Genomic DNA, 17615 nt, shown 5'->3' with positions numbered 1-17615 from the left:
CTAGTAATCCCAGCAGGCAGTTGGAAGCTAGGACTCCTGGGTTCTATTTCTGGCTCTGCCACTGACTGACTGTGTTACTTTGGGGTGAGGTCACATTCCTGCTCCATGCCTCAGTTTCTCCCCTGTAAAATGGGTATAATAATAATCTCTTGGGGTGCTGGGGCTGTGAGACGCTCAGGGGAAAGGTGTGAGGGAAGGGCCATGTGTCCTTCCTTGCGCATTCCCAGTGCCGAGTGGCCCGGCAGCACTCCCCTGGAGTACACAGTGAGTACGCAGCCACCCCCCACCAGCGGCGGTCTGAGCACATCCTCTGCACCCAGCAAAGATGAGCAGTGAAGAGAGAGGGCAAGGAGCAGTGAACCACCCAGGCAACCTTCAGCTCAGGGAAACTCTTGCCAGGTCCCAAACCAGCATGGGGCCCATGGGTAGCCAACTGATTTGGGTTCAAGCATTTACCTTCTCTTCTGCTTCTCCCCAGTTGGCATCGTTCCCCCGAGGACCAAGTCTCCCACCGATGAGGACTCAGCACCCACTTCGGGAGTGATCAGGAGGAGCACCAGCAACATGTCCAACGGACTGAGCTCCCGGGTAGGCTGCGGCTCTCTGCTTTGCATGTCACTGGGGATCCTGGGATGGGGGGCAGGGCCCAGGGGGGAAGTAGAGGGGATGCAGGGATGTGGATCGGGGCTGGGGTAGGAGATGGGAGATTGTACAGGGTGCTGGAATGGGCTCCTGGGAGGTGGGACGGGTGCAGAGGTGGAAGAGACTGGGATAAAATAAAGGAAGCCCATAGGAGGTGTCTGGCTCACAGCCCATTTGCCAGCTTCCCTGGAGCATTCAGGAGAGGGACTGTGAGAGGCACAGGAGTTTGTCTGAGCTGTGTTGACCCAAGGAGGTGGTGTTTGAAGCCCTTTGCAGGAAATGCCACCTGTGCAGAACCCCCGGCTTCCATAACCGGATTAGCGTCTGCCAGGGCCGGCTCTGGCTTTTTTGCCGCCCTAGGCAAAAAAGCCACACGCCGCCCCCCCCCCCCCGCCCCCCCGCCAGCGCGGCAGGGGAGGGCGCCGAGCCCGGCCGCGGGCCCGCAATCCCTGACCGGCCGGAGCGCCGGGGGGAGGGCGGCGAGCCCCCGGCGGCCGGAGCGCCGGGGGGAGGGCGGCAAGCCCCCGGCGGCCGGAGCGCCGGGGGGAGGGCGGCGAGCCCCCGGCGGCCGGAGCGCCGGGGGGAGGGTGGCGAGCCCCCGGCGGCCAGAGCGTCGGGAGGAGGGTGGCCAGAGCGTCGGGGGGAGGGCGGCGAGCCCGACCGGGGCTCTCCGCTCTCCCCGGCGGCCAGAGCGTCGGGGGGAGGGCGGCGAGCCCGGCCGGGGGCTCTCCGCTCTCCCCGGCGGCCAGAGCGCCGGGAGGAGGGCAGCGAGCCCGGCCGGGGCCCCGCTCTCCCCGACCGGCCGGAGCGCCCGGGGAAGGGCGGCGAGCCCGGCCGGGGCCCCGCTCTCCCCGACCGGCCGGAGCGCCCGGAGAAGGGCGGCGAGCCCGGCCGGGGTCCCGCTCTCCCCGACCGGCCGGAGCGCCCAGGGGAGGGCGGAGAGCCCGGCCGGGGCCCCGCTCTCCCCGACCGGCTCGCTCTCCCCGACCGGCCGGAGCGCCCGGGGCTGGGCGGAGAGCCCGGCCGGGGCCCCGCTCTCCCCGACCGGCCGGAGCGCCCGGGGGAGGGCGGCGAGCCCGGTCGCGGCCCCGCTTTCGGGCCGGAGCGCCCCGCCGCGCCGCCCCCCTCCAGGCGCCGCCCCAAGCACATGCTTGGTGGGCTGGTGCGTGGAGCCGGCCCTGGCGACTGCCTGTCCCAGCAAGGCCTGGGAATCCTTCCCCCGGATATTGAACTTGGTCTGAATGTCCGAGCTCCAGTTCAGTGTCTGTCTGCGCCTCCCTGGCTGCCCCACAGCCGAGCCGGGGCTTCTCCGTCCCACTGTGTCCCACCGACAGTGCTTCTCTCCTGACCAGCCCTCCCATCCCCACCAACACACACCGCTCTGCCAGTGCCCTTCAATCCCAACCCACGGCCCCCTGCTAGCCCAGCCCTGCACTCCCCTCCACCACAGCTCTGCTGATGCTCTTCAGTCCAGCCCCCGTGCTCTTCCCATCCTGGGCTTCCCAGGAACAGCTGCTGAGACACTAATTGTCTCGCGTAGAAACCTTTCCCCTAGACAGCAAGCGGAGAGCAGCAGCCTCATGGCATTGATGTCCTATGCCACGGCTGAACCCACTACTGGGGGACACTAGGGTCCTAACCCACGCTGCGGCCCTTCTGTAACCATGGGGCTTTTTGGATTCTCCCCAGGAGAGGCCAAAAAGCGCCGTGTTCTCCAATGAGATGAAGGCAAAAATGAGCGTGGAGGAGCAGATCGACCGGATGAAACGCCACCAAAGTGGATCCATGAAGGAAAAAAGGCGGAGTTTGCAGCTCCCAGCCAATCAGCAGCCAGACGCTCCCAGCACGAAGGCACCCGCGTCATACAAAGTGGTAAGGTCTTCCCATGGCAGTCGTCAGGTTTGGGGGTGGCATTTGCATTTATCCCACAGGCCTGCCTCAGAACAACATCTCTGAGCTTGTCCAGTCCCCGGGCTCCTCTGGGGTTTCTGGGCCAACTCCCTTGGCGTGGATTAGTCCCTGCCCTCTCCCAGGAAGATGGTTTTCAGATCCAGGATTGCAAGTCCTCCCCTGATCAAAAGGCCCTGTTTGGATTTGCCTGGAGGCAGTCTGGTCTAATGTCTAGAGCGCTGGACTGGGACTTGAGAGACCTGGTTCTCTTCCGAGCTTTGCTACTGGTCCACTGAGTGACCGTGGGCGAGTCACTTCCCCTCCCCGTGCCTCAGTTTCCCCATCTGTAAATTGGGGCTAATGATACTGTCTTCCTCTGAAAAGCGCTTTGAGATGTACTGATGGAAAGTGCTGCAGAAGAACCAGATGGTGTAGTTATTACTAAGGCTGGGGCCTGTGATGAGTCAATAGTCAGATGTTTGGGGGCATGAAGGGCAAAACCGGTGGGGCGTGAGGAAAGCCCATTGTGGGGTGCTTGAAGGAGGTGAGAGATGGGGATATAGGGAAGTGCTTGCCAGGGGAAGGCAGGTGTGGGAGTCACTCTGAGGCTATGGTGATGGGCTCGGATGGACGAACAGAACGAACCCTGGGGTTTCTAGAGGAGTGGGTGAGGAAGGGGGGGCAGAGGCCAGCGAGACTGAGCCACGTCTTGCATTTGTGAGCCCTGCGCACCCTCTCTGTGAGCCAGCAGGGGCGTGACCCTGCTGGTGGACCATCCTGGCTCTGAAGTGGCAGCTCTGTGGCCCGTTCCAGGTGCGCCGACACCGCAGCATCCATGAAGTGGACATCTCCGACCTGGAGGCAGCACTGCGCACCGAGGACTCTGGCAAAGTCTACGAGACACCGAGGGAGGAGATTGCCCGGCTACGCAAGATGGAGCTGGAGCCACAGCACTATGATGTCGACATCAGTAAGGAGGTGAGGCCTGGCCCCACTGGAGCAACACACCTTAGGGATGGCAATGGGGGCAGGTTGCTATGGAGACCGTGTACATGGTGGGGGGGGACAGCACCTCTGAGATGACATGGGCCCAGGACAGGCAGGAGAAAATGGTGCCTGGGCTGAAGGGACAGGTCCCTCTAGGCATTTGTCTTGCCCGGGCTCTTATGTCCTATAGCCTGGGACTGGGGGCTGGAGCAGACACCAGGGCTGGGCACTGCGCAGAGAAGAATGCAGTGTAGGGTGGGTGTCATGTGCGTTCTTGGCCAGGGATGGGTGTTGTGCTGGTTCTGGATTACAGAGTTGTTGGAGCAGGAACTGGTGATATATGGGTGTCCTAACACAGGCTGGGTGAGCCCTGAAGGAGGGACTGGGGGCTGGAGAAGGGACTGATGCTGGCTGCTGTGCGCTCCTCTATGCGTGCAGTTACAGAATGCCCATGTTGCCTTCAGACCCCTGGACTTAAAACCTGCTTTTGCCTCCTTCTAGCTCTCTACCCCAGACAAGGTCCTCATTCCAGAGCGGTACATTGAGCTGGAACCGGACACCCCACTAAGTCCTGAAGAGATGAAGGAGAAGCAGAAGAAAGTGGAAAGGATAAAGACGCTCATTGCCAAATCCAGGTGATGGTGCTGTTCTGTGCCCATTTCAGCACCGGCTGTGCCACACCACCGCCTCCTCCATCGTACCTTCTCTCTCATGCACGTGTCTGACCTTCCACCCATCCACTACAGCCGCTGTTTGTCTGTCCGCCCTCCCTCCGTGCACCTGCAAATCCATTCACTCAGCTATCCGTTCACGGAGCCACCTGATTCATCTATTCATTTGCCCACTAACTCATTAAATTCCTTGGCCATCCAGCCATCCATCTATCTGCCATTCCACTCATGCATCCACTCCCCCTCCCCTCCACCCATTCATCTCGTCCACCTATTCTTCTACCTGCTCACCCTGTCGTTCTGCCCAGTCACATCCTGCATCCTTGTGAGCACACCCTGTATTTCGGGCCGGGCCATCGCTCTGGGGGCAAGGGGGCGGTAACACCGAACTCTCTCTGCTGCAGCTTGCAGAATGTGATCCCTCTAAGCGAGGGAGAGGTGGACGTGCCCCAGGATGCAGAAACCCAGCTCCAGGAGCAGGAGAAGAGGATAGAGATATCCTGCACCTTGGCTACAGAAGCCTCCAGGCTGGGCCGCATGCTCTCCGGTAAGGCACTCAGGAGGCAAAGAACTGCAGTTTCATGGTAAAAAAATGAGGCACAGGAGATGCCTAAGTCAAGAAGGGGCAGACCAAAGCCAGGGGGGTACTAATGACATGGACAATTCCTAATGATCATGGATTTACCTGCATTAAGGGCAGAAGACTGAACTCAGGGTAAAATGAGTGTTAGGGATGACCAGGCAAGGCACCTGGCAGGAGTGCGGTGTAGGCAAAAGGCGAGATATAGTGAAAGGGCCTTTAGAAATAAGATTGATAGGTACATAGGCCAAGATCCTCAGCTGGTGTAAATTGGGGTAACTCCCATCATTTTGGTAGAGCTATGCCCATTTGCACCAGCTAAGAATCTGGCCCACAGAGGCAGATCCACCACTGGGCTATTCCATTTTCCTGTACTGAAATCAGTGGAGTTACACCAGTGTAAAACTGAAGTAGCGCCATGGTAGATCAATCCTGTCGACTTCCCCCGGCAATTCCAGTAATAACAACGGGTGTGACTTTCCTCTCCCCCCTGTGTAAATCAGGAATAATGCCACTGAAGTCAGTGAAATGACACGCATGTAGGAGCAGAATCGGGGCCCCTGTATTCATACCATATGCACATATGTAATGGGCTAGATCCGCAGCTGTGGTAAATAGGTTGAACTCTGACTCTCAATGCTGTCCTTGGTCATGCATAGTACTTCTGTGAACTTCAACGGGCGTCATCCATGAACAGACAAGGGCAGAGAATAGACAGTAGAGCAGTGGCTCTCAAACTTTTGTACTGGTGACCCCTTTCACATAGCAAGCCTCTCAATGCGACCCCCCCTTATAAATTAAAAACACTTTTTTATATATTTAACACCATTATAAATGCTGGAGGCAAAGCGGGGTTTGGGATGGAGGTTGACAGCTCGCAACCCCCCCCCCCCCCCCATGTAATAACCTCGTGACCCCCTGAGGGGTCCCAACCCCCAGTCTGAGAATCCCTGCAGTAGAGGGTCTTGTTCTCCTTTCACTTACAGCAGTGAAACTCTAGTGGGCCAGATCCTCCGCTGGTGTAAATCACTGACGTCAGTGAAGCTACACTAGTATACACCAGCGGAGGATCTGGCCCATTGATGTCAGTGGAGTCGCACCAGATTTATACTCTCAATGCTTGGTGGTCTGCACCTGTCCTCCCTGGGCTGACGCATCTTATTTTTGCATTGACACTATTCAACCGTGAAGCTTTTGAAAGCGGCAAACCCTCAGCTCTTGCTGCTGAAGCACATCTGTGCCTGGAGATCCCTGCTTCTGGGCTAGCCAGCTGGTGACTACAAAGCATTACTCACGCGGCAAAAACTAGATGGGAAGATGGGGCAGCCTCCAACGCATGTGGAGATGATGAGCGATGTTGGATGGAAGGGATTGTGCATGAAGAGAGGGAGGATGGCCCAGTGGTGAGAGTAGGGCCGCCCTTCCTGACAGGAATGTTGTGGGGATATTGTGAGGCGCTCAGATAATACGGCAAAGGGAACTGTGTATGTAGCTAGACCAGACTAGAATATGGTGTATGTTGGATGGAGGGGGTTGGGTTGGGCATCTCTCTGGAAGGGCCTGTTTCCCAGGATCTTCAATGGAACAGTGGCATTCTGCAGGGGCCTTGAGTAGAACCAGCTGAAGAAAGGGATGTGTTTGGGGGAAAATCTTATAAAAAAAATTAACCCTTTTTCTCTGTCAAAAAATTTCAAAACTACATTTTTTGCAAAACTTGTCACAAACGTAATCCATCCTTTTCTGGTCAAAAAGCTTTGCACTGTCTCGCCCCAGCTCTAGAGCAGACTAGGAAACGCCTGAGCCCTGGTGCGTGCAGTGCGTTGTGGGGGGCTGTACTGGCAATGGGGTGCTGTGGCCCATGCCCATCTCCCTGCAAATAGGCGCTGCCTCCCATCTTTGCCTAAGTCCATGAGGATCCCAGTGTGGAGCTCACGTGTGCATGCTGTGGGGGAACCATTTGTGTGTATCTGTTGTTTCTGACCATGCTTCCTTCCTTTTTTATATTCCCCTGTCGTCTCTAACCTCTCTGCCTTCCTCTGGAATTTGCTCCCTGCTTTGTCCTTTCTCCCCTTGCCAGCTGCAGCGCTGTGTTCTTCACGTCCTTTTCCATTTCTTGTTTCCAGCTCAATGTGCCACCCCGAGTCCTCCCTCTTCCCCAGCCTCCCCGACTCCACCGACAAATCCCCTCTCGTCTGAGTCATCCCGGGTCGCCGACAGCAGCCATTTTATGCGTGTCTGAACCATGAAGTAAGCACCTTTTCTATTGTACTTCATCTCATCCTCTGTACATCTCAGCCTCCAGGGGTGACGGGGAGAACCTCACTCAAGAGTCTCCTCTTCCCATCCATTCATACGTTGCTTCTCACCGAGCTAACACTCTCCTCTGCCACGTTAGCCCAGTCTACTCCCAAGGAACAAGCACAAGGGGCTTAGAACTTGAAACACTGAGGGTCCAGGACCTTGTTTTGAGTCCCTGGGTCAGATCCTCCACTAGGATAAACTGGCATAGCTCCACTAAAGTCAATGGAACTGTCCTGCAGGGTGGATTGATTTAAATCACAGTGATTTTAAATCAGTGATTTTAAATCAACAAACCCTGATTTAAGTAACCAATTTTAATTTTTGATTTGCATTTATACCTTTCAGTTATTTACTTATTATAAAGTTGATTCTCATTGGTTGGTATAATTTGGTACTTCTTTTTGCTAACCAGGATGTTACACTATATCCATACACATTTATTTGAGCAGTTATATTGCTTACCATACGTTTATTCAGAATTGTAGTTTTTTATGATGTTAGGAAATGGGGAATGAAGCATTTCTTATGTACTAGATGATGATTCATTTTTACTCATGATTTGTGCCAAGCTAATTGGAGGAAAATTAGAATTCAATTTAAAAGCCACAAGAAGAACATTTTAAAATGTTTTTATTAGTTAAATAAGAGTACCTTGAATGTGCCGAATACGTAAGAAAAAAAGTTTAATAAATCAGTTTTAAATGCAAAACATGTTTTGATAAACAAAGGAAGCATCAACTGTAGTTAGTGAATAGCCCTGATTGCTTCTGGTCACACTGTCCATCATGATTTTAGAACTAGTAGATCTGATCCTCTTACTCCTTGTTTTTAGACATAGCTGGAAGAGGAGAGCAAAGTTGCATGTTGTTTCAATTTCTAATTGGTTTCTCAGCTTTGAATGCATTAGTCATTGAACTGAACTAACTGAATAAACTGAAGTGAAGAAAATAATATCTCTGCACCTGCAGAAGAGACTACTGCTGTCAAAAGCTAGTTTTGCACTTCAGGTTCCAGCTGCTTAGCCAGTGACTTCAACCAGTTCAGTGCTTTGACTTTCTCTAAGAACTTCGGCAGCAAACTTGCACTGCTTGAATATTATATTTTTTATTTAAATTAAATTATTTGAATCCTCTATAGTAAGTTTAGGCCTGAACGTAGGTTGTCATAATTTCACTTTTAATTTTAAATACATTTATTTTTTAAAAGAACAATGTATTGAATTTACATTTTTAAAAAATTGATTTAAATTTTTAAAAAGTCCATTTTTAAAATCATTGATTTTTATCCACCCTGCTACACTGCTTTCCACCAGTGGAGGGCTGGCCCCATCCCTCTTCGGGATCAAGAGTTTTCTCCAGGATTTCCTTCTGAGCACAAAGGAAAAGCTAATGGTGTAGCTAAGTTGTACTAAGGACTCGGTTACTTGGTAGAATGCAGCCCAGCTGGATGGGAGCAGGTGGTTTCTGCCCATTCCAGGACTAAGTGGGTCCTGGCTACGCCAAAGCCTACTTTTGCCATGCATTGAATGGATGTTGTGGGCCAAATTCTCGCCTCGCTTAGATCCACTGTAAATTAGAAGCAGCAAAGAGTCCTGTGGCACCTTATAGACTAACAGACGTATAGGAGCATGAGCTTTCGTGGGTGAATACCCACTTCTTCGGATGCATGTGAAAGCTTCGGATGTCACCCACGAAAGCTCATGCTCCTATACGTCTGTTAGTCTATAAGGTGCCACAGGACTGTTTGCTGCTTTTACAGATCCAGACTAACATGGCTACCCCTTTGATACTTGTAAATTAGAAGTGACCCCAGCGGAAAGCCAAGGGTGCAAATTAGAGGAGAAAACAGGCAAGAAAAATGACACATCCTGCACTGAGAGAGACTGGTTCCTTTCACTGTATAGACAAAGCCATGTAAATAACAGACATTGGGAATGATGGCCAAAAACCAAGGAGACAGGATGAGCATGAGCTCCAGAAACCCTTTGCCTCTAGGTAACAGGTTCAAATCCAGGCCACGTCAGTAGCGAGTCACTGGAAGCTGGTACGATCTGGTGGCTGTGTTGGCCTGTGTGAGATGAGATTGGTGGGTTCTCAGTGCAGGTGCTAGTGGACACACAGCACTGAGCTGGCACTGACTTGTCAGCAGTCTCAGCAGAGATGTTGGGGACTAAATGGCCATGGAGACTGAATTCTCCTCCCATCCCTAGGGGACAGCCCTCCGGGGCTGGGCTGAGGCCCATTAGCAGGGCAGCGCGGGCAGAAAGGCTGCTTGTGCTGGACCTGCTCTGCGGATGAATAGTGGAGCCTATTTTCCATGGCTGTTGGCCCAGCTCCTGTCGCCAGTACTAGATTACCTCCAAAACGTCCCTAATTCTTTTTGGTGAAAGTGGCCAGTTACCAAACAGCCTTTTCTGCCCTGGGATTTTAGCCATAGGTGGAGCAGCAGCACTGCACACCCCTGGCATAGATACCCCAGCGCAGTGTGGTTTGCAGGGGTGCAGAAACCCCTGCTTTGCACAGGTGGAGATTGTGGCGTCTCTCTGCTTACCCCGGCTTTGCATTTGTGCAGCAGTTGAGGTGACTGTGTCTGGGTCGAATCCTCAGTACAGACCAGGCCTAAAAAGGGTCATTTTATTTTTTTCAAGAGTGGACAAAAATCCCATTTGCTCCTGAGCGTTCCTGCCCTGGGGCGTGATGCAGGCGCAGCTCTGCCACGCTTCCCGGCGGGTGGAGGGCTCGGCTTTCTCACTCCTCCTCTCCTCTCCTCTCCTCCCTCCAGCACAAGCCCTGGCTGCTGTGAACGCTGTGAAGTTCCACGGAGCCACGTTTTAACACACAAACATGCGCGTCCCGAGTAGACAACCAAACCTTTCCTCGCTCATCGCTTTCGGTTCTCCCCGAACCCCTGCCACTAACCAATGGTGAGATCGTCCAGGACGAAGATGCTGTGCGTCGGCATCTGTCGCCAAGGAGAACATGGGAGCCTTATCTCTGCACCGGTCCCCCCAACTGGCCGTGTACCATCCCAGGAGGAAGTGCCGTGGGTGGGCTGCCTGCTGGAGCACAGAGCGGCAGAGAGGCGCTGGTAAATCACTGCTACTACAATGATGGACGTTTTGCGTGAGATCTGTTGCAGTCTGGGAGATGGGCCCACTCCACAGCCGGCGTGAACTTCAGGGCAGGGGATCTGGCAGCTACCCACCAGGCTGTTCCATGGCCGGAATATCTCATCGAGGGGATGGTGTCTCACTGGAGGCTGGGGCGTTTCCCTTTGCTTCCCGCACTGAAATATTTGTCTCCCAAAGCTCGTGTCCCGAAGGGGCTTTTGCACGGGGACCGAGCCGTCGCTGCAGTTGGAGCTTGCTCTTGCCCTCCACTGACGTGAGCACCCCCTCTCCATTCTCCACACCCCTTCCACCTCCCCAGGCCTTGGCCTGGATCGGCTACTAGCAGCTTTCATCTCTGGAGCTAGCCACCCGTGAAACCTGGCCCAGCCACGTTTCTCCACTCACGCTCATGCGCATCCACGGGAAGGAAGGAGCGGGCATCTGGGATGGACAGATGGAAACAGGAGCCAAGGAGGGAAAAGGCTCCTGGGCAGAAAATGGGAGAGGTTATGGGATCTGCAAAATTAAGAGGACGTGGCTGTATCTGTGAAATACTAGTGTTTCACCTCCCAGGGCAAAGGGTGGTGTGGAACAGCAGGTCTGTGCAATGTATGTGGACATGTAGTAAGGGAATTAGCTGAAAGATACAGGGGGACGGGGTTAGGAGAGCCCAAGTGGCTGGTGTAGGTGACCAGGCGAAGCCTGGATGCTTTCTGGGGACAGGAGGGATCCGTTTGCACATAGAGACGACAAGAAGAAAGGGAGACAGGCTTCGGGATATTTTTTTCTCTTGGACCAGAGCAGGTTCTGGATGGTAGCAACAGGTGCCCTTCCTCAGAGTTTTGTTTTACCCAGCGCAATGCTCATTTCTTGCATTTTTATGGGGATGGAAGTGGGGTGAAAGAGAGGAACTGGTACCAGTGTGTGTGTACACGTACGTACACACACACACACACACACACACACACGCGCTCTCTCTCGCTCTCCAATCGGGGGCTGCTGCCCAGATACTTAATACTAGATTGAGCAAAACGCTGGAGAAGTGGCTGAGGGAACAGCAGTCTCTCGCTGTCCGTGGCATTTCTTGGGCATCTTATCACCTTGGATCTGAGTGCCCCATCTAACTCTTGATATCTAGTCCTGAATGGCCTTGAGTGGACCTAGAGGGGCATTTCCTGCAGTGTCTTGGCAGGTACTATGTTGCTGCTGTCACTGTCTCTTGCCTCCATCTGGAAAGCACTGCCTTGCCCCCAAAATGGAGGGGACACAGAGCTGTGAGGCCCAAGGGAATAGGAGCATAGCTGGGAGGGGATCTAATCCCTTCTGCTTTCAGGCTAGAAGCCAACTTCTTATGGATGGGACAAGGGAGAAGCTTACCCACGGACAGGTGATTCCATAATTGCCCGCTGCAGGGTTCTTGCGCCTTCCTCTGAGCAGCTGCTCCTGGAGACATGGGCTACTGCACTGGATGGCCTCCTGGTCTGGCAATCCCTGCATAGAGAACAATCCTGTGCTGGCCTTTGGGAAAGGGACTAGATACCCATCTCTAACTTCTATGGTTCCCTGCTATGTTTGCCTGTGGAACGGCACGCAGGCAACTGACACTCGTAACTCACTGCACTGAGACACGCATACCCTGGAAATTCTTTTCTCCTGAAGGACAGAGAGCTAGACTAGTTCCTCTGCCGTTTTGGAATAACTAAGATCAGGTGTGCATGGTGCTGAGTCACTGCTACACCGTCTCCGTTCCTGCAGTACCTTATGAGATGAGCCTGCTCTTCCAGATGTGTCTTCATTGTTTCCCCCCCAATACATTGAGAGAATCATCATCTCGGGGGGACGTATCAGGGGTGATGGAAGAGATCTAGTTCAGAGAAGCATCCAAGAGGTTGGCTGCTCTTCTGAAGCTTGTCAGAACTACCTGAACCATCGGGGTCTGCAGAATCTAGCGTTATTTCAGCACTGCTGCTTCCCAACGGAAACTCATAAGTGAGAAGGTCCATCTAGACCTCAGCTCAGTTCAAGCAATGGTTTGGAGGATGGAGGTTTCTTCTATCTGTCCAAGTTGGTTTCCTTGTCCCTTCTCAAAATTAGGGCTGCATGCAAATGCAGATGTATTTTCCACCACGCAGTGGATTTGCAAGTGCTCAGCTCCCATTTAGGTACTTAAACATGGGCAAGATTTTTAAAAGTGCCCACACCCAGCAGCTCCCGCTGTGATATTGATGGGCAGATTTTCAAAACAGCACTGAAAATCTGGCCACTTATTTTGGTGCCTAAGTGGGAGATGAATTCTTTTGAAAATTGGACCCTGTGTTTCACAAAAAATACTTGCAATTTCATTCCAGACCCCCTTTTGGGGGGGGGGGGGAAATCCCAGCAATATTATTTTCCTTGAATTCTCAGTGAAATTGACAGGTTTTGTATTGAAACCTGAAAATCTATTTAATTTTTTTGCTAGAATGGAATTTTAAAATTCCCAAATCTGAAATTGAAGCCTACGCTCAAAATTAAGACCAATCTGGGTTGAATATGGGCTTGCTTTTTCATTCCAAAATCTACTTTTTCAAGTGCAAAGCTGTGAAATGTTGCTGGCTGCATGCAAAATGATCTGGTGTAACGAAACTGACCTGAAATAGGAAAGCCTCAAGTGTCGAGCTTTCCCAGTGTTGCTGTGAATATTATCTGAGCTCCTCTGTCAAGAATCCCTCTTCCTATGGACTTTCCAGTACAGTTAGATGCCCTGTTCTAACATCAGACAGTATTGGACTTCTGCACCTTTTACTACACTGCTCTTACCTACACTGGTGCAAATCAGGATTAACTCAAATGAAGACAAAATAAATTCAGAGCAGAGTGTAGGAGTGGACAATCAAGCTCTGTACCTTATACTAGAGACTGGGGCTCTGTCAATTCACTACATGGAGGAAGAACTGTTTTGTCCCAGCACTTGAAACTCCAGATGATAGTTCTGAAAAAGGCAACGCAATGGAGATGCGCAATCAAGCTCAATCTATTTCTTAGCTTTCTTTCTCCATTGGCCTGATCCTGATTGCATCTGAGAACTCACATCTCCAGCTGAAATATAGAGAAGGTGCAAATGCTCAGCACCTAACAAGATTTCTACTTCTTCCCAGCCATGCCACCAGTTGAGTGAAATGGGAGCTAGCTGGCTGGCTGCCTGCCTGCTGTAGCCTGTGAATCAATTTTTCTTTCTAGTTTGGCAATACACATAAAATCCAAGGAAACAGAACCTCTCTGCCCAATGGATCTATCTAGCATCTCCCTAGATTATCTGTCTACTTTTAATTTTGGCAATACACAAAACATCCCAGGAGACAGAACTTTCCCCAGAATCAGATCTATGAATCAATCTTTCTTCCTTTCTTTTAGCAATACATATAACATCCCTGGGGGATAAAATAGTCCTGCTCCCATAATGGAATCCCAAACAGCCCCTGTTCGCTCATGAAGCTGGCCCTTTATTTTGCTATACATGCCTTAATATATGTTTTATGGAAATTATACATTTATATAATATATATATATTTGTTTTTCTCTCCTTTTCCGGGTGGTACTGTTTTGTGCTAACTTTCTCTCTCTCTCTTTCTCTTTCTGCTGGGCTCTTGGCATCAGCCCCGCCAGAGAGTTATAAAAGGAGATTCTTTGCCAGTTCATCAGAAAGAAAAGAAAAAAAAAGACCTATTTAAATATACATATATATATTTTCTGCTTTTATTAAAAGCAAATTTATTTAAAATAAAATATAAAAACTGTAAGTTTTGAGAAATGATGCATTTATTTCCCTGTTACTGACTAGGTAGCACTCTGTATACGGCCAGGTCCTCAGCTGGTGTAAATTGGGATCATTCTGAAGTCATTAGAGCGAGGCTGATTTGCATATGCTGAAAAGCTGGTCGTCTAGGCACAGTATATGAAGACATATAGGACTGTACCATATTGGGGATTGCAGAGGATGTCTTGCTGGTACGCAGCTGTCAGTCATGGATCCTTGTGACTGTATGTGGGATTTTTAATCTTGAGTTTCAATGTTACATTTTTACCTCCCTTTTGTTTTTGTGAATGGTTTCTCTGTGATGGTGTGACTAGTGCAGAGGGCTGCCTATCAGTAGCGCAGCTGCTAACCTCACCAACACACCCGAAGTGTATACGCCAGGGCATAAGCCCCAGGGAGGATGGTCTCTGCATGGTGGATGTGCCTTTCTTTGCTGTGAATGTGCCCCCAGATGTAAAAGGGGGTGGCTGAACTGAGAAAAATGCAGCCAAGCTAGGAGAACCCCCAGGACCAAACTGGGGTGCAGGAGCTGAGCAGAGGCAGGAGAGAGGTTGGATGGTCAGGAGGATTGTTTCTAGCGGCCCAATTGAAAACCCACCAACATCAATGGAAAGACACCCACTGACATTAGTGGCCTTTGCATCATGGATGGAACCAAGAGACAACTTGGAGTTCCCACCAGAGTGTCAGCCCCCCAACGGGCTCCCCCTTGACTCTCCAGTCAGTCCAGTCTCCCATCATGAAGAGGGCTCTCCTGCATCTCAGCTCCGACAACACGGTTCCTAGGGGAGGGTACATTTAAGGGAAGGGGTGGGGGAGCAAGGCAACCCCACTGGTAAGCACCCTTGAAAGGCCTAGGGATTCCCACGAAGGACACAGGGAGCTCCTAAAAAGAACCTTCCTGGCATTAAGGCACGACCTAGTAGATGTAGAGGGGACAGCGAGGAAACCTCCCCACTATGCGAATAACAACGTAGTGTCTGTGACCAATCCCTGCTACTGTCACTTTAAGAGTTTCCAAAGTTACAAGCTGTGAGCTCTCAGTGGCGTGGCTGAGGATCACAATATTGCAGTATTGTGGAACTGTGGTTTTTAATTATTTTAATTTTATTTTGGTTATTTTTCATAACACCTTCATATACCAGCGACTCTTGTAAAAAAAAAAAAAAAACTTTGCATAAAAAAAAAAAGATCTATTTATGCACATTATTTTTGGGGGGGGTGGGAGGAGTAGCAAAAATTAGATTTTTGCTAGTGTTAGACAAATAAAATTATCCAAGAAACAATGTGATGTTGCTGTCTTTCTTTCTGTATAAAAGTGACCTTAGATGACAACTACTATAACATTAGATCGAAGAGACCATGGTCAAATGGCTGTCGCGTTTCAGCAGCTTGAATTCTTCACCCCAATCTTCCCAGTAATTAAATCAGTGGTAGTTTGCTTTGTATTTTTCCCAACAGCATTTGTTTTAGATGTAGCTACTTAAAAGATCCAATCTCACACAAGGGAAAAAATGCATTTGTACCTTGCAAGTTTGTATAAAATAAAAATTGCTGGTTTGTAAATAGATCATTTGTTGAGCTTGTCCTTCTTGCAACTATAGCTAGGGGACGGACATGCTTGGACATATTTAGGGGACCAATTTTCAGAGATGCTGCAGCTTCCGTTGATGTTAACTTGAGTTGTGGGTCCTTTATTATCGTTGGAACGGATCATAATTTCTGTTGTAAGACCTTGTTTGAGTTGCTTATAGCTTTGCCGATCTAACCATTCAGGCTGAAATTTTTCATGATGACTGTCTACCCCAAGCTGATTTTTTTTTTTTAAAGTTTCAGCTTAAATAGTTTGGCCATTTCAAGGAATGAGGCTAGGGGGGAATACATTGCTTTGCCAATGTTTTAAAAAAAAAATTCGTACCTGCTTTCATTGAGTAGCTCTAGTACTACCATACTTTCAATGAAGGAGTTGAAATTTGGGGTGCGGGTCGCTCTGGAGCAGGGGATGCGTCTTTTACCATCCATGTAAAAATTCACCCAAATTTGGCCAGGTTATGAGCCTCTGAAAATCTCAGTTCACACGTGCTCAGTGGAGATAGAGTTATGTTGGAGTTTGGCAGCTTAAATTTTACAAAATCTCCAAAGAGGGGCCCTATGGAAAAAATAGTATGTGACCATGTAATTGAGGCCTGTATCACAGTGTTCTACACCCGCTCAGCTGCACTGCCCTCTGGGATAGCAATCCTAGAGTTCCATGTACACAGCTCAGTAGCAATGCCTTCTGAGTGATTTTGAAGGACCTTGTGGGAATCCAGATGGCCACCCGAGGGAACTGTGGGAGGAGAGGCCAAACTCCCACCATCCTCTGTGGAAACTCCAGAGTGACTCCCACAAGTCCCTTGGCTCCAGCATCATTTCCAAAGAGGGAAACTCAAGCAGGGGACTTCCAACTCTGCAGCCCACGAGAGGCTTGGTAATGAAAAAGTGAGTATGCAATCCATGGCTTAATGGGGATTCTTGAAGGGTAAGTGCTAACTATAGGCTCAGTGGGGAGCAAATCCATGCTCATTGGGATGCTCTGAGGGTACAACCCAACTCCAGAAAGCAGTGGGGTGGGACGGGACTGCTCAATGTGAGGACGTGGCGCAGAAATAGTCCTATGGAGGGACAATTGTGAACAGCGAATGCATCTGAGCATTTCCCAACCTCCTTGCGAATGTTTCGCAGACAGGAAAAGAGACCAATTGCTGATGAATAATTAATTTCTCACAAACTATCCCTCCTGCATGTGATGGCTGGAGCCCATGTCTGGTGAATCAGGTGTAATGCTCGTAGGAGCACGCTCCCTGTATCAGACAGATGCAACGGATGTGCCGGGCTGTGTACTTAGCCTTGCACAATAAAGATTCTCCACTTGCCATTCAAACGGGGGTTGCCTGTGGAATGAGCGCGCTCTGTTCTGGAGCAAGGCTGTGCAGTAGAACAGAGAATCCTGCCACGGCTGAGTCAAGGGGGAAGGTTTAACCCAGCGGGATGTGTGCATGAGGTAGACATTGCTGCTCCTTGGATAGGTAGCAGATCAGGGCGTGGCCATGGGGTAGTTTTCCGGTGGGGAAGAAATTAGCCGCACGACTGAGCGGGAGAATTAGAGGCAGCAAAGCTTATGTGGCTCAGAAGCCCAAGCACGGTCCCGGAGAAGCCCCATTGGACACTATTTCTAAACGTTCACGGACCAGCAACTATTAAGAAACAAAGACCAGGCTGGGTGGCACTGCTCGGCACTTCGGGTGATCAAAGCATGTTGCAAGCTTTCATCGAGCCAGGGCGGGACAGGTGAGTGTCAGCTCTCTGGGGCAGGGACTGTCTTTTTGTTCTGTTTGTACAGCGCCTAGCATAGTGGGGTCCTACTCCATGACTGGGGCTCCTAGGTGCTAATAACAATACAAAGCAAGGGAGACTCAGGCCTTGTGAATTCTCTTCTTTCATCCTCATTTACAATGGTGTAGGTCAGATTTGAATCAGGCCCTTGATAGGCAGGAATGGGCCATTCATAGAGATCTCTGGGCAGTAGGAACAACAGAGAGGGGCAATACAGAACTCCGCTCTCCCAGGTAACAGCGGTGGCAGAATCCCCGGGGGTAC

General features: G+C 50.9%; 1 protein-coding gene across 1 annotated transcript in view; it reads left to right on the top strand.

Annotated features, from left to right (window-relative positions):
- The window catches only part of PLEKHA6 (pleckstrin homology domain containing A6), a 42105-nt gene extending 35096 nt beyond the window's left edge, over window positions 1-7009 (top strand). The window contains exons 15-20 of the mRNA XM_065404044.1: window positions 479-588; window positions 2332-2514; window positions 3346-3510; window positions 4021-4154; window positions 4595-4737; window positions 6894-7009. Of these exons, the coding sequence (XP_065260116.1) occupies window positions 479-588; window positions 2332-2514; window positions 3346-3510; window positions 4021-4154; window positions 4595-4737; window positions 6894-7009 (851 nt within the window). The remainder of the gene's footprint in view (window positions 1-478; window positions 589-2331; window positions 2515-3345; window positions 3511-4020; window positions 4155-4594; window positions 4738-6893) is intronic.
- The last annotated feature ends 10606 nt before the right edge of the window (window positions 7010-17615 follow it).

The sequence above is a fragment of the Emys orbicularis genome, chromosome 4 (assembly GCF_028017835.1).
Source record: "Emys orbicularis isolate rEmyOrb1 chromosome 4, rEmyOrb1.hap1, whole genome shotgun sequence".
NCBI classification, from domain to species: domain Eukaryota; kingdom Metazoa; phylum Chordata; order Testudines; family Emydidae; genus Emys; species Emys orbicularis.
Note: the sequence above shows the minus strand (reverse complement) of the source record. Positions and strands in the feature narration are given on the sequence as shown.